The sequence below is a fragment of the Neofelis nebulosa genome, assembly GCF_028018385.1.
Source record: "Neofelis nebulosa isolate mNeoNeb1 chromosome Y unlocalized genomic scaffold, mNeoNeb1.pri SUPER_Y_unloc_1, whole genome shotgun sequence".
NCBI lineage: Eukaryota > Metazoa > Chordata > Mammalia > Carnivora > Felidae > Neofelis > Neofelis nebulosa.
In genome coordinates this window covers 160,785-184,793 of record NW_026691917.1, presented here as the reverse complement: position 1 = coordinate 184,793, position 24,009 = coordinate 160,785, and the positions used below count along the sequence as shown (strand labels likewise).

The 24,009-nt window shown below is 35.3% G+C and overlaps 1 protein-coding gene and 1 non-coding gene across 6 annotated transcripts in view; one reads left to right on the top strand and one right to left on the bottom strand.

Annotated features, from left to right (window-relative positions):
* Positions 1–24,009, top strand: part of LOC131503576 (lysine-specific demethylase 6A-like) — a 195,246-nt gene that overhangs the window by 137,319 nt on the left and 33,918 nt on the right. For all 5 annotated transcript variants that reach the window (XM_058715028.1, XM_058715026.1, XM_058715027.1 and 2 more), the window contains 4 exons: positions 3,787–4,562; positions 10,437–10,566; positions 12,405–12,510; positions 13,183–13,388. In XM_058715028.1, the coding sequence (XP_058571011.1) occupies positions 3,787–4,562; positions 10,437–10,566; positions 12,405–12,510; positions 13,183–13,388 (1,218 nt within the window). The remainder of the gene's footprint in view (positions 1–3,786; positions 4,563–10,436; positions 10,567–12,404; positions 12,511–13,182; positions 13,389–24,009) is intronic.
* On the bottom strand, positions 15,114–15,220 carry LOC131503585 (U6 spliceosomal RNA). Its single transcript, XR_009257464.1, has one exon. It is a non-coding gene; the product is annotated as a U6 spliceosomal RNA (small nuclear RNA).

Sequence of the window (24,009 nt, the reverse complement as noted above, 5' to 3'; positions counted from 1 at the left end):
TTTTCAACCATTTTGAATTTATTTTTGTAAATGGTGTAAGAAAGTGGTCCACTTTCATTCTTCTGCATATTGATGTCCAGTTTTCCCAGCACCATTTACTAAAGAGACTTTTTTGGGTCACCTGGATAGCTCAGTTGGTTAAGTGTCCGACTTTGGCTCAGGTCATGATTTCATGGTTCATGAGTTTGAGCCCTGTGTTAGAGCGCTCGTGTGTCAGCACAGAGCCCAATATTGGGCTCAGACTCGTGAATGGTGAGATCATGACCTGAGCCGAATTCGATGCTTTAACTGACTGAGCCACTCAGGTGCCCCCATGATGTTCTTTACTATATTTCCTGTGCTGTGCTTTTCTTCCTGTAATATATTTTATAACTGAAGTTTGTACCTCTTAATCCTGTTCATTTATTTTGCATGTCTTCCTACAGCCCTCCCCTCTGGTAACTACCAATTTATTCTCTGTATTTGAGTCTGTTTCTGTTTATTTGTTCATTTATTTTGCTTTTATTTTTCCACATATATGAGAATTCATGAAGAATTTGCCTTTCTCTCAGTTATTTCATTTAACATTATATTCTTTGGGTCCATTCATATTATCACCAATGACAAGATTTCGTCTTTTTGCGACTTACTAGCAGTTTTCCATTGCGTATTTTTAAATCACATTTTCATTATTCATCTATATACTGGCCCTTTGGGTTGCTTTCCTAATTTGGCTATTGTATAAGTAATAAACATAGAATTGCGTATATTTTTTTGAATTAGAAGTTTTGTATTCTGTGGGTAAGCATCCAGTACTGGAAGTGTTGAATCACATATTTCTATTTTTAATTTTTTAATTTCCATTTTAATTTTTAGAACCATCATACCATTTTCCATAGCATTTGTACCAATTTACATTCCTACCAGTAGTCTGCAAAGTTCCTTTTTCTGTATGTCCTCTTCAACACTTAGTAATTTTGTAATTTTTTGATTTTAGTCATTGTGAACAGGTTTAAGGTAGTATCTCATTGTAGTTTTCATTTGCATTTCTCTAATGATGAATGATCATCATCTCAAAAGATGTTGCATCTTTTCTTGCGTCTTTGGCCATCTCTGTCTTTGAAGAAATATCTATTCAGGTCCTCTATTTTTTAATTGGACTCTTCAGGTTTTTGGTATTGACTTCTTTTTTTTTTTTTTTTTTTTAACATTTATTTATTTTTGAGAGGCCAAGCAAGACAGAGCACAAGTGGGGGAGGGGCAGAGAAAGGGGGTTACATAGAACCCAAAGCAGGCTCCAGACTCTGACCTGTCAGCACAGAGCCTGATGCGGTGCTCACACTCACAGATAGCAAGATCATGCTGAGCCAAAGTTGGCCACTTAACCGACTGAGCCACCCAGGTGACCCGGTATTGACTTCTTTATAGATTTTGGATACTGAGCACTTAATGGATATATCATTTATAGATATCTTCTCCCATTTGATAGGTTGTTTGTTTTGTTGATGGTTTCATTCACTGGCAGGTGCTTTTTATTTTAATGAAGTCCCTGTGGTTCATTTGTGCTTTTGTTCCCCTTGCCATGGGAGACATATTTAGGAAAATAAACATCAAAGAAATTAATGTCTGTTGTTTTTTATGATGTTTTAGGTGCAGTTTTTTTGTATTTTAGTTAGGGTTTTCTGACCTTGGATTTGTCACCTAAAGTTTTTCATTAATACAGAGTTTGGCCTTGACATTTTTAAGTATGGATTTTGGTGTTCTGTATCTTTATGGTCAGCAGTTTCTTATGTTGGACATTACTCACTTAAAGTCTGTATTGTAATTACTCTGTTTAATGTTTTTTCTGAATTTGTTTTTTACCTTAGTAAGTTGCTCATTGATAAATCTCTGAATTTTGTTTGTTTGCAGCCATTATCTTGTCTTTAACCTCTAGTTTTAATTTTTAACTTGGTTTTCTAAGAGTTTTTTCCTTTGTACATAAAAGGTTAATGGTCAACTAATGTATTATGGCCAACATGTGTTCACAGTTGTTCAGGCTTCTATCAGCTGTCTATTTATTGGGTTTGGTTGAGGAATACAGTGAAAGTTGCAGTCAGTTCTCCAGTCCTTCTTTATTTTCACTATACCATGGATTTCCTTTGAAGGAATTAATAAATTCAAAATACTCTGATTCATAGCTAGAGAAGTAATAAAAGTACTAATTTTTAATGTCTCTGGGTCAGTTTTGACTACGGTGAATGAAGTTTTTATTTGCCTACTTTGGAATATTTTGAATGTTGATTTTATTAGACTACAATATTTGGGGGTGTGTGGCTGAGGTCATGATCTCATAGTTTTTGCGTTTGAGGCCCGGTCAGGTTCTGTGGTGACAGCTCAGAACTGAAGCCTGCTTCAGATTCTGTGTATCCCTCTGTCTCTGCCCCTCCCTAACTCACATTGTCTCTCTCTCTTTCAAAAATAAATATTAAAAAAATTTTTTAATAACAATGTTTGCTACTTCTGTTTTATGAAAACTGATTTTGTATAACAAGGATTTTATCTGAATTACTCCATGATTGTTGTTTTGCTTAATTATTTAATACTGAATTGTTCTTTTTTAACATTTCCAGTATTAAGGTAGATTAAATACAAATATTTCTTATATAAAACATTGTTTTTAGGGTATGTTAGATGGCAAAACTTAATGTCAACAGCATGCTGACAGATTTTAATTAATTAAAACTGACTTTTGTGTATATACAACTTAATTCCATTTCATATGAAAACAGAAGACTTTTGCCTTGTCACTACATTGAATTAATTACCAACTCAGAAAGAAGCTACTGTAAGATTTTCTCTAGGGTTTTGAGGTTTTTAACTACATGTAGAGTTTTGTATTAACAATATGTCAATGTATAATTATATTTGTAATTCTAAAGAAGTTATTATATATTACATATTACTTTAATCAGTGTTGCTAAATTACTGTTGGTAAATGAGTTCTTTTTAGAGCAGTTTACAATACTAAAGAGAAATTTCAGGTAATATTAATTTAATTCATCGCTTATAGTATTTTAATTCCATTAAGTAATTTCTGTTTGATTTAAAACTTGTTTTTATTTCAATAAATTATTCTATAAAAATGCTTTAACATTATCCCTATATTCTTTTGATGTCAATTTGGGAGAAAAACGTCTTCAATTCTTAATTAGTGGGGACACTGCACTTAAAATGTCCTCTTGGGCTGTGAGGGGTTGTGGTGAAGAGCGTAGAATTCCATGTAAGTAATACCTTGAAGTATTTTCATCGATTTAATAGTTTTGCATTTTTGATGAAGGATACCTGCTAAATTTATGTTATAGGGTCACTGGTAATTTTAATGGTTGTGTAAGTATACTTCCTGTATGAAATTTATAATACTTTTTAGATAAATGATTTGTGTTATTTAGTCTGTGTTATGACTTGGCAATGGCTGTGTGTAATAAATTTACAGATATGTTTCTCTTAACGTGAAAATGTGTCTATCAGAATTGAACTCTAAAAATTCTTAAAGCCTTATGTGAAGAAATATTGTTGCACACTAATGAACGGAGTAAAATTATGCAGCCTCGTTACATAATTTTTGCTAAGAATATTAGCTACATTTAATCAGTGGATTTTAGGAACTTTTTAAAACAATTTTTAGGGTTTGAGTTAAAGTATATTGCACATTGTTTTTGGTGGCTCTTTAAACATTTATAATCCTCACTATTATTCTGCATTCATATTCTGAGTTTGCATAATAGATTTAAACAAATTTTGGTAATTTCTTTTCTGTTTTTCAAGGGGCTTCACAAAGGTCAGAGTTCACATTTGGCAGGATCTCATGATGAACAACCTCCTTTTCACACTGGGCCTGCCCAGTATCTCCAGGCAGCTAGCACTGCTATTCAGAAACAGACTGGACATCAAACTCTGCCTAGCAATTCAGTAACACAGGGAGCTGCTCTCAATCACCTCTCCTCTCATATTGCTACCTCAGGTGGACAACAAGGCATTACCTTTACCAAAGAGAGCAAACCTTCAGGAAATCGATCTTTGGTGCCTGAAACAAGCAGGCAATTTGGAGACACACCTAATGGCTGTGCTGGTGTCAAAGGACTTTCTAATCATGTTCAGCAGTTGATGGCAGAGCCTGTTTGCAATCCTAACAATGGAGATTCCCTATCACCAAATGTACAAATTTCAGATAATCCTCAGATGTCTGCCTTGTTGATTGGAAAAGCCAGTGACAGTGAGGGGACTGGAGCCTGTGACAAAGTTAATAATTTTCACCCCACTGTTGATACAAAGAATAGTAATTCTGTTGTCTCGTCACCCTCTTCAGTCATTTCTACTGCAACTCCTTCTCCAAAATCCGTTGAACAGACAACTACACACATTGTTCCCAGCCTTAACAGTCCTCACAGGTCAAATACACTTAATGGAGAAGGGCTAGAGAACTCACAGAGCTCTGTAAAAACAGACCTGCCTATAATTAGCCAAAAACCTGGTCCTCATGTTATACCATCAATGTCTGTGTCCATATATTCCAGTTCCTCAGAAGTTCTGAAGGCATGCAGGTTAGTATGGGAAAATTTGTCACAAAATGAGAATGGTTGACTACTGTTGACATCAGAAAACTGAAATAATATTTTGATTTTATAAGTAATAGCAATTATGTAACAAAGAAACAACTATGTAAAAAGTGATATAGTCACTTATGTAAAATATTCGTTTCCTAAGGTTCTTTGTTATGTGTTGCTGTTATGGTCATACCTTATAAGTGTATCCAATGTGAAAAGCATTTTCTTATACCTCCCTTATATGAGAGGATGTTTCTTATCTAAAAGTGTCTTCTGGTTATTAAAGTTCTCTATTTTTCCATGATTAACCTTATTCTGGGAATTGAGACCTGAGAATGAGTTTAAATCATACTTGATAGAAAACAGAAAAAAAAAAAAAAAGACTAGAAAACTATAACTGTGATTTCTTTTTAGTAACAATTTTTTCTGACTATGAAGGGATTGTAAAGTGTATAGGAGGAATTTGAAAATATAACAGACTGTCAGTCACTCTGTTGAGGGCAGCCATATTCTGCTATTCTGAGAAATTTCTTAATGGTGCAGTGCCTTTCGCCTCCAAAAAAAAAAAAAAAAAAATCAAGAATAAGGAAGACTTTCTTTGTGAAACTATATAGATTTCCCCCTCCTATGTGTCTTAATTTTACCTTTATAAAAAAGTCTCATTGAGATATGATTCACATGCCTTATAGTTTGCTCATTTAAAATATATTTTATTGGATTTTAGTATACTCCCAGATATGTGCACCTACCACCACAGTCAGTTTTAATTTTTTTTTTTTAACGTTTTTTTAATTTATTTTTGAGACAGAGAGAGACAGAGCATGAACAGGGGAGGAGCAGAGAGAGAGGGAGACACAGAATCTGAAACACGCTCCAGGCTCTGAGCTGTCAGCACAGAGCCTGACGCGGGGCTCGAACCCACGGACTGGGAGATCATGACCTGAGCCGAAGTCTGCCGCTTAACCGACCAAGCCACCCAGGCGCCCCACCACAGTCAGTTTTATAGCAGTTGTAGCATCTCAAAAACCTGACATCAAGTTTTTAATTCAGTGTTTTTATTCTGTTAGTACTAAACACAATGAAATCAAATCCTAAATGAAATAATAGATTATCGGTTTCCTTTCTTGCATTTACTCATGGATATCCCTTAAAAGAAGCAATGTAAAACCTAGATGAACTCAGTTAAAGGGCTGCAGTAAACTTAGTACATAACATTTGAAATTTGAATACTGATACTGGATTTTAATTTTTTTCTAATTGAGGTTAAAATTAAGTAATATAGAAAGTAAAAATTTTTGAACTAACTTGACTGTTTTGTTTACTACAGTTTAAAAGGTGAAAATAATTCCAGCTAATGACCCTGAAACTGGCAGTTTTTAGGTATTCTCTGTCTAAAATTTCTTCAGGAGTGTTTGGGTGGCTCAGTCAGTTAAGTGTCTGACTTCGGCTCAGGTCATGATCTCGCAGTCTGTGAGTTCAAGCCCCGCGTCGGCTCTGTGCTGACAGCTCAAAGCCTGGAGCCTGCTTCAGATTCTGTGTCTCCCTCTTTCTCTCTGTTCCTCCCCCACTCACGCTCTGTCTCTCTTTCTCACTGTCCACAATAAATCAACATTAAAAATTAAAAATAAATAAATAAATAAATAAATAAAATTTCTTCAGATGTTGAGTCACTTATTTAATAGATGGCAAGTCAGCCATTAATTGTGGGTCACTAAGAAAGTTCTACATTAAAGCACATTTTAAAATTCATATGTAACTTGTGCTTGCAGCCACCTAGTGTGAAGTAATGGGACTAATGTAAAGAATTAATATTTTGTGTAAAGTTATAATTAAGTATAATTGGTATTTTCCATATTTTTAGTAGATTGTAATCTTCATCTCATTTTTTGAAATGTATGGAAACATTCACTTCTCAGTAAAATATTTTTTTGAGATTCAATTTTGACTTGGAAAGTACTAAAAGGACTTTTGCCTTACCCCAGATGTGTAGTTTTATTTTTTGAAGTCACAAGTATTGGTGCACCTGGGTAGCTTAGTTGGAAGAGCATGTGACTCTTGATCTCAGGGTTGTGAGTTCCAGGCTCCCCCCACCCCATTGGTTATGGAGATTACTTTAAAAACAAAATCTTCAAAATAATAACAATAATAATAATAAAGTTGAAAGTATCTTTATTTTAAAATACCACTAGGAACCTGTGATTTCATGTTTTTTTTCAGTTAATGTAGCTATTTATTATTGAAGGTATATTAGCCACCACCACCCCCTACTTCCTTCAGAGAACAGAGGGGAAAAACAAAGAAGAGAAAAGACAGGACAGAGGAAAGAGAATAACCGAACAGGTTCTGAAAAGTTGAGGTTAAGTATGAGGGTTGGTATTCTGAGGCTTTCAGATAGAGCCGCGTTGGCAATTGATAACGGTCTTTGACCAGTTCTGTTAAGTAATATTGATGTTTTCTGCACAGGACCCTGAATTCATATTACTGCAAAGTAATCATCAGTGTGAGAGAGTCTTTACCTGGTTAAGAAACTTCTGGAGGAAAGACACTTAAATTGTATATGATTTCATCTGTAGGATACCGTTCACTTTTTGTTCTAAATGATAATATTTGAAAGTAAATTTAAATAAGGTGCCTTAAAAATATTTTTTACGTAGTAAAAATTTCCCTAATAGGAAGTTAACTACATTTAAGAAGAATCTTTCAAAATGAAATAAACTCTTAATATTTCCTACATCTACTCTTTTTTCCCCCAATTTTTTTTCTTTAACATGTTGGGTTTTTATAGTAAAGTTTCCTCTGAAGAATTATATATTTTTCTAAATTATTATTTAGAAAATTCTACATTTTTATTGTCTACATCTCTATACTTTTTTCCCTGAGGTTGATACTGTATTTTGGGGGTTTTGTTTGTAATTTTTTTTAATGTTTAATTTTGAAAGAGAGAGAGACAGAGCATGAGTGGTGGAGGAGTAGAGAGAAAGGGAAACACAGAATGTGAAGCAGGCTCTAGGCTGGCACAGAGCCCAGTGTGGGGTTCAAACCCACAAACCATGAGATCATGACCTGAGCCGAAGTTAGACCCTTAACTGACTAAGCCATCCAGGCACCCCTGGTTTTGTTTTTCAAGCAGGCTATAAGCCCAGTGTGGAGACCAACTTGAGAGGTCTAAACTCAGGACCCTGAGACACAAGACTTGAACTGAGATCAGAAGTCAGACAATTAATCGACTGAGCCACCTAGGCACCCCAATATTATGTATTTTAGCAGAGAGAACTTGTGGTTCCTTTCTTACTACAAACATGTATTTGTTCTGTGAGGTAAACTATAGTTTCTGACTTGATGATTATAGGCAGAACTATATTAGGCAATTAGTAATGTGATTTCATTATATTACTTGTTCTGCGTTTTCTCACATGTGTGTTCTTCATAAAGTTTTAGAGTCATAGTTATTTTGAAATTACTATTGTTTGGTTCATCTTGGTTGCAGTTATAGTAATTGCCTCTTTTTAAGAGTTTTAATTTAATTTTTTAATTTTAATTTTTATTTTTTGAGAGAGAGTGCAAGAGTGGGGAATAGAGCAGAGAGAAAATCCTAAGCAGCCTCAATGCAAGGCATGATCTCACTACAAATAGATCATAGCCTGAATCAAAATCGAGTCAATGCCTAACCAACTGAGCTACCCATATGCCCCCAAGAGTTTTAATTTTATAATTTTAGATATCAAGTGATTGAATTAGTTTTGACTCTCGTGTATGCGAGATGCTATTGAGTTTTAATGCATTGGCCTAATGAAGATGCTTGAATTTTTCCTTTATCAGCTTCAAACAGAATTTTTTTACTTGTAAACAAATATTCTGGGGTGCTTGGGTAGCTTAGTCAGTTAAGTGTGTGCTTCTTGATTTTGGCTCAATCATGATCTCATGATTTGTGAGACTGAGTCCCATGGTCGGGCTCTGATCTGACAGCTGGGGCAAACTTGGGATTCTCACCCTTTCCCTCTGTCTGTCTCTTCCCCTCCAATGTGCGCGTGTGTATACCCCCTCTCAAAATAAGTAAACTTGGAAAAAAAGAAAAACATTCTGTGAACTTTATAAATTAGACTCAATTCTGTATTTTTAAAACCTTAAGTGGGTTTAAGGTAAACATAATGGGCCATTGTGTTTTGTAATCAGATACTTGGACCTATTGTTTTAACATTTAACCTTAATCAGTAGTTAAGTGTAATAAAAGTTTAGTTTAATGTATGTTTGCACATTCTTTTATTTAGAAAAAAGAAGTCAGGGCACCTGGGTGGCTCAGTTGGTTTAAATGTCCAACTTTGGCTCAGGTTATAATCTTACAACTCATGAGTTTGAGCCCTGCATCAGACTCTGTGCTGACAGCTCAGAGCCTGGAGCCTGCTTTGGATTCTCTCTCCCCTCTCTGTCCCTCCCCCATTGCACTGAATCTGTCTCTCTCTCTCTCAAAAATAAACATTAATTTTTTAAAAAAAATAAATAAATAAAAGAACTCAGTAATTTTAAACCTGTTTCCTAACTTTCAGAAGTTCTTTGTTGTATTTTATTTTCTTATTTTAAGTAGACTCCATGCCCATTATGGGACTTGATAAAGATCATGACCCACAGATAAAAGAGTTGCATGCTGTGCTGAGTCACCCTGGCACCCCAAAAGCTTTTTGTTATAGTGAAAAAAAATAGGCTTTATATCCTCAAGGATATTTAATATGGCATCTGAAAAGTTGGGAGGTATTGCACTTGAAGCTCTATTTCTCCTTAGCCTAAAGAACTGAAAGTTATTCTTTTCTTTAGCTAAAATAAAGCTAATTAATAAATGGTAATTTGCTTTCAGTTTGTTTTATTACATGAACTTAAATTTTAAAAACCTACTTTGTTCTGAAGTTAACACAGTTATTGATATATATTTTATTCTCTGAAATAGTTTTCACAGACTTTGAAATTTTGGTATTTTTAAGAGCTTTTCCCTTATATATGTGTTGCTTATTTTTTAATTTAATAATTGAATAGGACAATCTGATTTCAAAGACTTTTTTTCAGTTTTCTGAGTGGTTTTTTTTAAGTTTTAAAGATTGAGAAATATTTCTCCAGTGTTCTTATGTTAAAAAAAAAGTTTGCATTTGAGATTAATTTTCCTACATAGTAACAATTTGTAGTTTGCAACTATACATACCACTATAAAAATTATTGTAATAAAGTATAAGTTTATAGTAAAGTGGTATCTTCCTGAATACACAAAAAATCCATTTTGAAAACAGAAAATAAATGTCTTGTAGATTTCAAAGTTGTCAAAAGTTATTCTGGAAATAAGACTTTTGAGAAAAGAAACAAATCTTACTATGAAATTGTTATCTAATCGTTTTTTATTGTTGTTCAAATTACTGTTAACATTGTTGTGATGAGCACTGGATGTTGTTGTATAAGTGATGAATCACTGAATTCTACTCCTGAAACCGGTATTGCACTGTATATTAACTATTAAAATTTAACTTAAAAATAAGAACCAAAAAATCCACAAATTACTATTAAGTATATCTCAGGGTGAAACATATTAAAAACATTGTATTGTTCAAACCAGAAAATAAATAGGAAAATTAGGAGAAAAGTTTTGTCAATAATTCATGTTATGTGGTTATATAGTATATTTTCTTCAGTTTTTCTTAAATATACAAGAAATCAAAGTGAATTGTCTGCCACAATTAACAATTCTTTATTTTATTGAATGGATACCAGTAATTTAGCATGATTTTATTTTTGTAAATGCTATATACTTAAAACTTAATTTCAGTTTCCTTTTTTGCTTTCTATTTCAAAATTAATGTATATCTGATTTTTTTTCTACTTTTTATTTTCCAGGAATCTAGGTAAAAATGGATTGTCTAATAGTCATATTTTGTTGGATAAATGTCCGCCTCCAAGACCACCAACTTCACCATATCCTCCCTTGCCAAAAGACAAGTTGAATCCACCCACACCTAGTATTTATGTGAGTCTCACTGACAAAATTGAAGTATATCAAGTGTCTGAACTTACCTCTCTTTTGAAGATATATTATTAAGCCATGCACATGTCCTTTTGGGGAAAATTAACTTTTTTCTCACAAGTTGATGATTCTGAAAAAACATAACTTCTATACCAGAGGATGATAACATTTCTCAGTAACATTTCTCAGTTTGAATATTGTCCACCACCTATTTTTGTAAACAGATGGCTACACAGCCATGCCTTTTATTTTTGTGGTCTCTGATTGCTTTTAAGTTTGTCATTAGATTGACAGACTTAAGTAGTTCCAAAACAATATGTAGTCCATTAAAACCAAAAAATATTTACAACCTGTCCTTTGTGGAAAAGGGTATTGACACACTGGTTTATTCCAAAAGATTTGTTGAAGCTAATATTTACATGTACATATCTCACAGATGGACTAGGATTATATGAGAGTAGCAAAAGAAAATTGTTTTGTGTCCTTTTTTTGTTAACATTGTTCTAAATGTACATTCTACCACCTGCTACTTTATTAACCTTGAAATTCATTTGAATTTTTGCTTCAATTAGAAAAATTTTTCTATCTTCATAAAAAGTGGTTGCAAATATAAAAGTAGTAAGAGCATGTTATTATAAAGGTTAAAGTAAATATAAGTACAGTAGATATTTTTAAATTTCACTTTGAAGCTAAAGTGCCTTTTTTGCATTTCAGAAATTTCAGCATTTGCTGTAGAACTTAATGTATATCACAATAATTTCTTTTTTTTTTTTTTTAACGTTTATTTATTTTTGAGACAGAGAGAGACAGAGCATGAACGGGGGAGGGGCAGAGAGAGAGGGAGACACAGAATCGGAAGCATGCTCCAGGCTCTGAGCCATCAGCCCAGAGCCCTACGCGGGGCTCGAACTCACGGACCGCGAGATCGTGACCTGAGCTGAAGTCGGATGCTTAACCGACTGAGCCACCCAGGCGCCCCTATCACAATAATTTCCGATTCACTTCCCCCAGAGTTTGTTACTATCCTTACTATATTTCCTAAGACATATGCAAAAGATGTTTTGAGCTGAATATTGAAGAACAAGAATTAAGAATAATTTTATAGATAATATGTAGATAATAGCGATCTATTATTTCTAAATAATAGAAATAAATTTCTATTTATTTATTTACTTACTTACTTATTTACTTATTTATTTATTTATTTCTAAAATCATTTTAGAAATTTGTCCTTTTCTTTTACAAATGTTATATTAATCCTTTACCAACTACCATGTATGCATATCTTACTGTGAAGGGCAGTTGTGAGATAAACATGAAAATAAACCTTTCAAACTAAACTGAGGGAATAAAAAGCAAAGTGAATATTTATCTTTTTGAGGTCTTATTGAAAAATTTTCTAATTTTGCTTTTAGTTTTTAAAATGCTTTGATGTTGAGATTTAAGTTTCACTTCTTCCACATCTTTCAAACAAGAAGTTGGAAGTACACTTGAAAAGTACACTTAGATTATACTTTTAACTATTAAAATACTTAAATATCATCAATATCAATTTTAGAGTAATGTGCTAGAATAGTGTAATACTGATAATATTCAAACTGTATCAAATTAAAATGTGTTTTTTAAAAGAAATTTAGGAGTTATTAGGAAAATTAGGAGTTACTAACTCCTAATAATTTCCTGAAATAAACTAATGGTAAAGTACTGCAATGTGAGCAAGACGGTATTAACAGTTAATATATATCAGATGTAAAAATGACTGATGCAAAAGTGAGTACAAATTTGCAGTGTAATACTTAATCATTATTTATGAGATCTAACAAAACATTTTAATTTTGCAGTTGGAAAACAAGCGTGATGCTTTCTTTCCTCCATTACATCAGTTTTGTACAAATCCCAAAAACCCTGTTACAGTAATACGTGGCCTTGCTGGAGCTCTTAAATTAGGTAAGATTAAAAAAAGAAAGTTTGAACATCCTTTTACTATTTTTAGTATTTTTTTTTAAAGTTTTTTTTTGAGAGAGAAAAAGAAACAGCATAAGTGGGGGAGGGTCTGAGAGAGAGAGAGGGGTGGGGGAGACCCAGGCTCTGAGCTGTCAGCACAGAACCTGACACAGGCTCAAACCCACGAACTGCGAGACCTGACTGGAACTGAAGCCAGACATTTAACCGATAGAGCCACGCAGCCAACCCAACATTTTAGTATTTTAAAACACTGGCAGAAACTTTATTTTCCTTTGAGCTTCAGTTTAGGATTCTTCTCTTTTTTTGTCTCTAGCACATCTTTAATAGATGATACCAACATTGGCCTACTTAGAATGGATTTTTACTTAGTTTTTAATTTGGTGTTATTATACATTAGTTATTAAGGTTAGATAATAGAATACTTTTTAAGCTATAAAATGTAGGTAAAATTGTATCCTTTTTGTAAGCACTCCATCTGCTAGTCATGATGTTTTGTATCTAATGTTTCAAGGAGTTGCTGTGCAAATCTGGCACCTAATGGCTTGAGCAATCTTTAGGAAATTGGAGTTCCATAAAACTTTTTCTAGGTACCTTTAAATGTTTAGTGTATTAAATGCAGTTTTATTTATTAACACTAGTTATTTCTTTATGAAGATCTTGGACTTTTCTCTACCAAAACTTTGGTAGAAGCTAACAATGAGCATACTGTGGAAGTGAGAACACAGTTGTTGCAACCGGCAGATGAAAACTGGGATCCTACTGGAACCAAGAAAATCTGGCGTTGTGAAAGTAATAGATCTCATACTACAATTGCAAAGTATGCACAATACCAAGCCTCCTCCTTCCAAGAATCATTGAGAGTGAGTATTTATTTCCTGGAGATTATTTTGCTAAATGCACATTACTCTTAAAACAACCTGGTTAGTTTGTATAATTATGATTTATAAATGCCACAACTTAGAAGTTACTGAACTGTTAACAACTTAGCAGAGGTGGAGTTGATAAGATATATTTTGTTAATAGAAAAACAAAATTACTGTCTCCTATCCCCCATTTTTGAAAGATTGTTTTTTTGAGAAAGCACATCAGCATGAGCAGAGGGAGGGAGTGGAGTTGGGGAGAGTCTTAAGCAGGTTCCTTGCCCAGTACCACTGGCATCTAACTCAAAACCCTGAGATCATGACCTGAGCCGAAGTCAAAAGTCCAGCACTTAACTGACCCACATAGTCGCCCCCAAAATATTTCTAATTAGAATGATAAAGTAAGTCTCCTTAATACTTGTGGAAATGAGTTTTAATTAAGAAAACTCATTGGCTGGCTCTCCTACTCATTTCAATGAAAAGGTGTTTTCATTTTGTTTATATGAAAGGCACTAGAGGAAGTATTAATACTCTGTGTCATTTGTAGTGTTTATTTTTATATGTTTCTTTTTGGGTTTTTAAAAACATGTTTATTTGTATTAGAAGTGCAAGGGTACAAAGAAACTTAACCATTTGGACCCTTGTTCCCTACTATTCACTTTGGTAAAAGGAGATTAAGAAACATTAAGGGGAGTGGAAGAAATGAATATAAATGTATCGAGGGTAACCCAGTCTTCTAATTCATTAAAGGATGAACTGAAGTTGGCTTAATACATTTATTTGAGAGCCTGCAGAAATTACATTCTCTTTAATTGCTCTGGACCTGTGTGGAAAAGAGAAGTAGACAACATTTGTATTATAAGTCAGCAATCTTTTGAAACTTTTTTTTTTGGTCTAAAACTATGCTTGGGGATTAATTTCATATTCTTAAATTGGGATAAGTCTAATATCACTATTCCAAAGTAGTATTTTTACAAAAATGAACCTTTTCTTTGCTTTATCACCAGGTTCACAGAACTAAATTCTAAAACAACTTTGGTCTAGCTTTTAAAATCTTCCTGCCATCAAATGCCCAGCAACCCTTATGGGTAAGGGGCAGCATTTTGACAGCAACATTCATCATTCACCAGGAATGTAGAACGACATGTGGACAACAATGAAAAGTTTAAATCATTTGAAACCATTCCTATTTGCTTTCCAAAAGCATGTTTTCTCTAATCTCCCTTTGTGTACAAACAGGTCCCTCTCTGGGGAGAGGGACCCCAGAAAACATAGTAATGTTAATTAACCTCTTAAAAAAGTGAACGAGATGGTTTAGTATGTGTACAGATGAACTGTTGTGGATGACATTAGCAAATAATAAGGTAAACTTTTAGGGGCACCTGGGTGGCTCAGTCAGTTAAGCATCTGACTTTGGCTCAGGTCATGATCTTACAGTTCATGAGTTCAAGCCCCACATCATGCTCTGTGCTGATAGCTCAGAGGCTGAAGCCTCCTTCGGATTCTGTGTCTCCTTCTCTACCCCTTGCCAGATCACACTCTTGTCTGTCTTTCAAAAATAAACATTAAAAAGCACCAGGATACGGATCTTCTTACAAGATTTTTTCTGATAGTAAGCAGCTCACATAACTGATCAGTGTACTTTTGAGCTTTGCACATTGGCTTCTGTACTGTCTATTAGATCACCTTGATCATGAACCATCGTGGCCAAATTTTTAAATATCTAAAAATATGGAATGCTTCATGAATTTTTGTGTCATCCTTTTGCAGGGGCCATGCTGATCTTCTCTATATCGACCCAGTTTTAATATATGTGCTGCCAGTATGAGCATTCATTTGTAGTCTTTAAACTACAGAAGTAGAAATCTATAAGGTCTCAAAATATATGAGAAGTTTAAAAAACATAACAAAGAGTGGTTGCTAATAGGCCTACTAGAAAGGGAGTCAGCAGTGGAATCCTCTAGCAGTTATTAAGATAGAATTTTGTGGATTCTTTCAAAAAATAAATAAATTGGTGTTCAGATCACTAAATGCATTTCTCAAACGCTTCTTTGAATTAAGTTTGTTTTTCACATTTCTCTTTTAATTTTAACTATGAATTTGAAGGATAATATCTATAGTTGTGATGGGCATTGCATAGGGTGTGGAGTTATTTTTGCACATTATATTGTATACCTGAAACTAGTATAAAATTGTCTTCACATATACCTTCTTTAGATGTGTATCAAGTTTCTTTGTGCATTGTTAAGTTGGACTGTTGTCTTTGGTATTGAAGATAAAATGTTCTTATTTTTTAATTACTTGTATTTATTTATAAGTTTTTATATAAATTTCAGTTATAAAATAGGTCTTATATTTAAAGTTTTAGGGACACAACAAAATTGGACGGTACAGAGGGGAACCTGGGTAGCTCATTCGGTTAAGCATCTGACTTCAGTTCAGGTCATGATCTCACAGTTCATGAGTTCGAGCCCTCTGTCAGGCTCTGTGCTGACAGCTCAGAGCCTGGAACCTGCTTTGGATGCTATGTCTCCCTCTCTCTCTGCTCCTCCCCCACTTGTGCTCTGTCTCTCAAAAAATACATAAATGTAAAAAAAAAATTTTCTTTTTTAATTGGTACAGATATATCCCTCTTCTCTCCCCCCATTATCACATCACATTCGAGAATGGTATATTTGTTACAATCAGTGAGTCTGCAGTTAACACATCATTATCACCTAGTGTCTGTAGTTTACCTTAAGGGATCGCTCTTGTACTTTCTGTGGGTTTGGACAAATATATCAGTTATAAGTATCTGCCACTATAGTATCATACAGAGAATTTCATTTCCCTAAAAATTCTGTGTTCATAGAGTGCCTGGGTGGCTCATTCAGTTAAGCATCCTACTTCAGCTCAGGTCATGATCTCGTGGTTTGTGAGTTTCAGCCCCACACCGGGCTCTGGGCTGACAGCCTGGAACCCGGAGCCTTACTTCAGATTCAGTGTCTCCCTCACCTGCTCGTGCTCTGTCTTTCTCTGTCTCTCAAAACTAAACATTAAAAATTTTTTATTTTCAAAAATTGTTACTTTTAAATAAATTTTTATTTATTTTTATTTTTTTAAATGTTTATTTTTGAGAGAGAGAGAGAGAGAGACAAAATGTGAACAGGGAGGTGCAGACACAATTCGAAGCAGACTCCAGGCTCTGAGCTGTCTGCACAGAGCCCGACATGGGGCTTGAACTCATGAACCATGAGATCATGACCTGAGCCACCCCAGAATCCCAAAATTATTTTTTTTAATGAAAATTATATGTCCTTTGCCTGTTTATAACTTCCTTCCACCAGCCCCAGGAAACCATTGATGTTTTATGTCTCTAGTTTTCCCTTTTTCCAAAATGTCGTATAGTTGGAATACAAAAGTAGCCTTTTCACATTTCACTTTTAAGTTTTCTGTATGTCTTGTTGTATCTTGTTGATTTCTGAATAACATTCAGTTTTCTAGACATACCACAGTTCATTTATTTATTCACCTACTGAAGGTGAAAGAAAAAAATCAAACTATCATTTGATGGAACCAGCCTTGCTTTGTTCCTGGGCTTGGGGAATGCTTTGGGTTTCTCACCTGTACATTATCATGTTTGGTGTAGTTTTTTTTGTAGGTATCTTATGTGGAGCAAGTTCCTAAGTATTCCAGGTTCACTGAGAGTAATTTTATCATGCATGAATGTTTGAATTTGCTTTTCTGCATCACTTGTTATGATCATGTGATTTTTCTTTTTCAGTCCTTTAATATGATGCATTACAGCAATTGATTTTCTAGTCTTAAATCAGCTTTGCATACTTGGGATAAATCCCACTTGGCCATAGTGTAAAATTATTTTTTATACATAGTTGGATTCAACTCGCTAACATTTTGTGAGGATTTTTGCATGTGTTTGTGAGACACATTGGTCTGAAGTTTTCTTTTCTTGTGGGGTTTTTTATAATGTCTTGGTGATGTTTTCTGGTATTAGGGTAATCATTCTGTTGGCCTCATAATACAGTTACAGAATGTTCCCTCTGCTTCTGTTTTCTGGATCAGATTGTAGCTCATTACCACAATTTTCCTAAATATTTGGTGAAACTCAACAGTAAATTCATCTGGGCATGGTGGTGGTTTCTGTTACAGAGTTACTAATTATTGATGCAGTTTGTTTAACAGTTACTGGTTCATTCAGGTTATCTCTTCTCTTGTTATTTGATAGATTGTATTTTTTAAGGAATTGGTTCATCTCTTCCAGGTTATAAAATTTGTGAATATAGTTATCCATAGTATTTTTTTAATGTTTATTTTTGAGAGAGATTGCTCTCTTGTTCTATAGTGTGACCTGTCGGAAATTAGTATTAACTTCTTCTGCTTTCTTTTGACTAGTGTTAGCATGGTATATCTTTCTCCATCCATTTATTTTTGAAGGTGTATATATTTTTATGTATATTGTGTGTGGTTTGTTTTTTTTTATAGACCACATGTATCTGGGTCTTAAATTTTTACTCTTATAATCTCCAGGTTTCATTTGCATTCAAAGTGAGTCTTAATGTAGTTGGTTATATCTACTATTTTGTTACTTCTTTTTATTAGTTGTAGTTACTGTTTGTTACTGATCATCGTATAGCATTCCTTTTTATCTCGTTTCTTATACTATCAGTTATAAGTCTTTTTGAGATTGTATTTTAGTTGTTACTCTAGATTTGCCCTATACACTAACAGCTGATCCAGGTCCACTTCCAAATAACACTGTATTGCTGCAGGAGTAGTCATGTGCTTTATTAATTCCACATTATTCCTGATTGTTCGTTCTTGCTTTTTGAATCTTGTTATTATTCATTTCATTTACACATAAGCAGGTATACACATATATATACGTGTGTATATAATATATATATAGTTACAGACATGCACACATATAATCAAATAACTTATTGCTGTTATTATTTGGAATAAATGATTATCTATTATATCAGTTAGGGATAAGTAAATTATTAGATGTGTCTTACACCATACATAAAAAATAACTCAATGGACTAAAGAGCTGAATGTAAAATTGGAAACCATAAAACTGCTCTAAGAAAACATAGGAGAAAGCTCCTTGACATCAGTCTTGGCAAGGATTTATTGCAAAATTAAGCAAAAGTAAACGGGTGGGACCACATCAAACTAAAAGGGTGCTGCTGCTTCTTCTTTTTTTTTTCTTTTTAAGTTAATTTACTTAAAGTGTGCCGGCAGGGGAGGGGCACAGAAAGAGGGAGAGCGAATTCTAAGCAGACGCTGTGCTCCTAGCGCAGTTTGATGTGGAGTTCAAGTTGAAGGGAAGAGCTGGATTTTTAACCAGCTGAGCCAACCAGGTGCCCCTAAGAAGCTTCTAAGAAAGCATATAAGGGAACCATCAACAGAGTCAAAAGGCAGCCTACTGAATGAGAAAAAATGTTTGCAAATCTTACATTCAGTAATGGGTTAGTATGTGAAATATAGAGAGAAGCTGTTCACTCATGAGAAAAAGAAACAATCCAATTTAAAATGAACAAAATAGGAGTTCCTGGTTGGCTCAGTCACTTCAGCATCCAGCTTTGGCTCAGGTCATGATTTCATACTTCCTGAGTCAAGCCCCACATTGGGCTCTCTGCTACTGGTGCAGAGCCTGCTTCAGATCCTCTATCCCCAACTCTGTCTGCCCCTCCCCTGCTCATGTGCATTCTTTCTCTCAAAAATTAATAAAAATTTAAAAACTATTTTAAATACAAAATGAACAAAATATTCCAAAAGACATTTTTTTCAAAGACATTGAATTAGCTAACAGGCATTTGAAAAGAGGCTCACACTGAGTGTTAGATGTAAGTGATGAATCACCAAATTTTACTCCTGAAACTGATGATACACTGTAAGTTAAAAAAACAAAAACAACAACAACAAAAACAACCAGAATTTAAATAAAAACTTTAAAGAAAAACAATAGAGTAGATAGAAACAGGAAAATGAGGCTCAACATTATAAATCTTTAAGGATATTCGAATCAAAACCACAGTGACGTATCACTTTAATAGGCAATAGAATGACTTTTATCAAAAAGATAAGTTGGATATGGGATAATGTGAAGCCTTGTGCACTGTTGGGAAAAACTGGTGTAGCCACTATAAAAACTCTATTGAGGTTCCTCAAAATATTAAAAATAGGTCTACTATATGATCTAGTAATTCCATTTCTCGGTTTATGTTTGAAGAAAGTGAAACCAGTCTTGGGAAAAGGTATCTATACTCACTTGTTTGTTACAGCTTATGTAATAACCAAGACAAGGAAACAACCTAAGTGTCTATCACAAATGAACAGATAAAGATTGTGTGTGTGTGTGTGTGTGTGTGTGTGTGAGCGAGAGAGAGACAAAGAGAGATGGAATATTATTCAGGCATTTAAAATTTAAAAAAGGAGGGGGCGCCTAGGTGGCTCAGTCAGTTAAGCATCCGACCTCGGCTCAGGTCATGATCTCACCATTCCCATGTTTGAACGCTACATTGGGCTCTGTGCTGACAGCTTAGAGCCTTGAGCCTGCTTCAGATTTTGTCTCTCCCTTCTCTCTCTATCTGTTCCTCCACCACTCACGCTCTGTCTCTGTCTTTCTCAAAAATAAGTAAACATTAAAAAATGAGATGAAATAAATGAGATGAAATGAAATAATAAAAGAAATTAAAATAATAAAATAAAATTAAAAAATAAAAAATAAATGACAAAATAAAAATTTTAAATTAAATAAAATACAAATAAAATGTAAAATAAATAAAATTAAATTAAATAAAATTAAATAAATAAATAAAATAAAATAGGAAAGGGGCACCTGGGTGGCTCAGTTGGTTAAACATCTGACTTCAGTGGAGGTCATGATCTCACGGTTCACAAGTTTGAGCCCTGCATAGGGCTCTTTGCTGACAGCTCAGAACCTGTAGCCTGCTTCAGATTCTTGCGTCTTTCTGTCTTAGCCCCTCCCCTGCTTGCACTCTCTCTCTGTCAAAACATTAAAACTATGAAGGAAAGCCTGCCATTTGCAAAAACTAGAGTGGATCTTTACGGCATTATGTAAGTGGAGTAAGACAGAAAATCATTAGTAGTGTATGATGCCACTTCTGTGAAATCTGAAAAGAAAGAAAACCTTACAAAAAACAGGATTGGTCAAGAGATAGGGAAAATAGGTGAAGACGATGAGAAGGTACAAACTTTAGGTCATAAGTGAGTTCTAAGGGTGTATTATATGTTATGGTTATTATGATTAATAATACTGTATTGCCTACTTGAAAGTTACTAAGAAGTAGGTTTTTCAAATTCCAGTGTAATAAACATAAAGTTACATTAGTTTGGGTGTACACTATAGTGGGTCAACAATTCTGTACATTAGTTAGTACTCCTCATGCTAAGTGTACTCTTAACCTCCATCACCTATTCCAGCCAGCCTCCCCTCTAGGTAACCATCAGTTTGTTTTGGAGAATTGAGTTTATCTGTTTTTTTTTCTTTTTTGATGATGACTTAAGTTTCAACCCATTCTAAAAGCAGCAATTTTGGGACACATAGGTGGCTCAGTCAGTTGACCATCCAACTTCAGCTCAGGTCATGATGTTGCCATTCTGAGTTCAAGCCCGTGTCAGGCTGTGTGCTGACAGCTCAGAGCCTGGAGGCTGCTTCAGATTCTGTGTCTTCCTTTCTCTCTGCCCCTCCCCTATTCGCACTCTTTCTCTCTCTAACTCTTTAAAAAATAAATAAATGTTAAAATTTTTAAATTTTCACTCCTCTCTCTTCCACATTTTATTTAGGTATGTAGTGTCATATATTTCATCTTTGTATTTTGTAAATCTCTTCAACTGATTTTTACAGATAATACTTAATTTTACTGTTTTTGTGTTTCCTTCTTTTTTTACTCCTGCCTGTGATCTTTCTTTTCCACTCAAAGAATCCCCTTTAATGTTTCGTGTAACATTGCTAAGGCAACGTTTATAAATTCCTTTAACTTTTGTTTGTCTGGAAAACCTTCATCTCTGCTTCTGTTCTGAATCACAGCCTTGTTGGATAGAGTATTTTTGGCTGCAGGTTTTTTCTTTAGCACTTTGAATATATCACAGCACTCCCTTCTGGCTTGTAGAGATCAGCGTGTAGCTTTTTGGGGTTTCCCTTGTATGTAACTGCTTCCTTTTCTCTTGTTGCTTCTAAAATTCTTTCTTTATCACTACTTTTTGCATTTTAATTTCTGTGTGTCTTGGTTTGGACTTCTTTGGGTTATTCTGATGGGAGTTTTCAGTGCCTCCTGGATCTGGGTGAAAACTTAGGGAAGTTTTCAGCTAATATTTCTTCAAATAAATTTTCTGTCCCCTTTTCTATCTTGTCACTTGGGGATCCCTACAATGCTAATGTTTTTATGCTTGATGATGTCACTGAGTTCCTTTGATCTATTCTCGTTTTGTATTATTCATTTTCACTCTCCTGTTCAGCTTGATTGCTTCTGATTATTGTGTCCTCCAGTTCTGATCTGTTCCTCTCCTTCCACCAGTCAACTGTTCATTCAGTCTCATAATATTTTTAAGTTCAGTAATTGAGTTATATATTTAATATTCAGTTATTGATTGGTTCCTTTTTATGTTTTCTGTCTCTTTGTTGAAGGTCCCAGTGAGATCCTCAACTCTTTTCTCAAATGCAATGAGTATCTTTATGACCATTACTTTAAATTCTCTATCAGACAAAAATTCTTATCTTTGTTTTGTTTAGCTCTCTTGCTGTGATATTTGTCATCATCTTTCACTTGGAATATATTTCTCTATGTCCTCATTTTGTCTGCCTCTCCATGTCTGTTTCTCTGTGTTAGGAACGTCAGCTACATCTCATGCTCTTGAAAGTGGTGTCCTTATCAGAATAGTTCTGTAGTGCCCTGCATTGCACTGTCACCTGTTCCCCAGAATCTGGCACCTGGAGAATCTACTGTACTCTTGTAGCTGAGCTGCGTTTGCCTTCAGTCCAGGTGTCTGCAATGGCTCTGTTTGCCTCTTATGGGCTGGCTTTAGTCCGTTTGTTATTGGTGGGCTCATCTGGGGCTGCCTTGGCTGTGAGTTGAGTCAGACCAAGCATCTACCAGAGATGCAATACCACTGAACTATAGGGCAGTGTTTTTGCTGTGGCCTAAGAAGCTTTAGTTGATAGGCAAGCCTTGTAGTCAGACCTGATACCTGCCCCAAGCCCACTGCTGGGGCAGCAAGACTGGCCTGTGTGATTGGTTATCTTTCCTTCTCCCTAGGGCAGGAGTCCGTTTAGGATGGTGTTGGCGTCATTTGGGTCTCTTTGCTCACTGCCAGGCTTGGGGTACCACTTGGGATGGATTCCTGCAGAGGTCAAGTTCACAAAATAATACAGGGACGGGGCACACAGTAATAGCAAGGTTTGTACCTGTATGCTGTGAGAGTGCTGAGGAGTCTCCTACTTAGGCTGTCAGGGTTGAAGTATGCATGTCCACAGAAAGCCCTGGGGGCAGGTCACACCTTTAGCAAGCTAGGTGGAGTGTTTGTTCACACTGTGCTAGTTCCCCGAGGTGTCTGTGTACCTGGATGAGGGAGGTAAATGAGGCTTTCCAGCTCTCTTCTGTACTGGGGATATCCTCTAAAGATCACTGCCCCTCCAACACACTTCTGTGATTAGTAAACAGATCTCCCTCTAGTATACCACAGGAACTTTTAAAACTGCTGCTTTTGTGCTATAAGAGCTTTTGTTGTCCTGTCTTTAAGGATAGGTTTGTTCCCAGTTTTCCATCACTGTCTCAGCTCTCCCAGAGCCCAGCCCACTCACTTTTATTTTTATTTATTTATTTATTTTTTAATGTTTATTCATTTTTGAGACAGAGAGAGACAGAGCATGAACGGGGGAGGGTCAGAGAGAGAGGGAGACACAGAATCGGAAGCAGGCTCCAGGCTCTGAGCCATCAGCCTAGAGCTTGACGCGGGGCTCGAACTCACGAACCGCGAGATCGTGACCTGAGGTGAAGTCGGACGCTCAGCCGACTGAGCCACCCAGGGGCCCCATCACTCACTTTTAAAATTCCAGGTGTTACTTCACCCAGTGTTAAGCTCCTCTGGTTTTTTAAACCCAAATATCTGGAGCTACTCTTTCCACCTGTGGGTTCCCTGTGCCTGGTATGGAGGTGTAGACTCTCCCTCTCTCGTCTTTGTGCCTAAAGTGTCCCACTGTCCCATAGACAGCCCTGTGGGTTTGTTTGGCTCTCCATCCTACCTCCACCCCACCCTTCCCACCCTCTTCAGTGTGTCCTGTTCTTAATGTTTAGCTGTTGACAGCATGGAGCACACCACCTCTTCTCACTCCTACTCCCATTTTGGTTAGTGCGCTTTATTGGAGTTTTTAATTCTGAGACCTGTCAACATTGAGTGTTTGCCAAATTTCCAATTACATTAAGTTTTTACTGGCACAGCATTGTTATCTGTGGAGGTCTGTTCTCCTGTTAAGATTTTTGTTATTCACCTGACTCCAGGGTTGGAAGTGTCCTCACTTCATTTTCTCATCTGACAGTAGTTGATTTTTAGGTTTGTTCACCTTTTTAGTAAGTTATTAGGACAGAGTGGCTCCTTC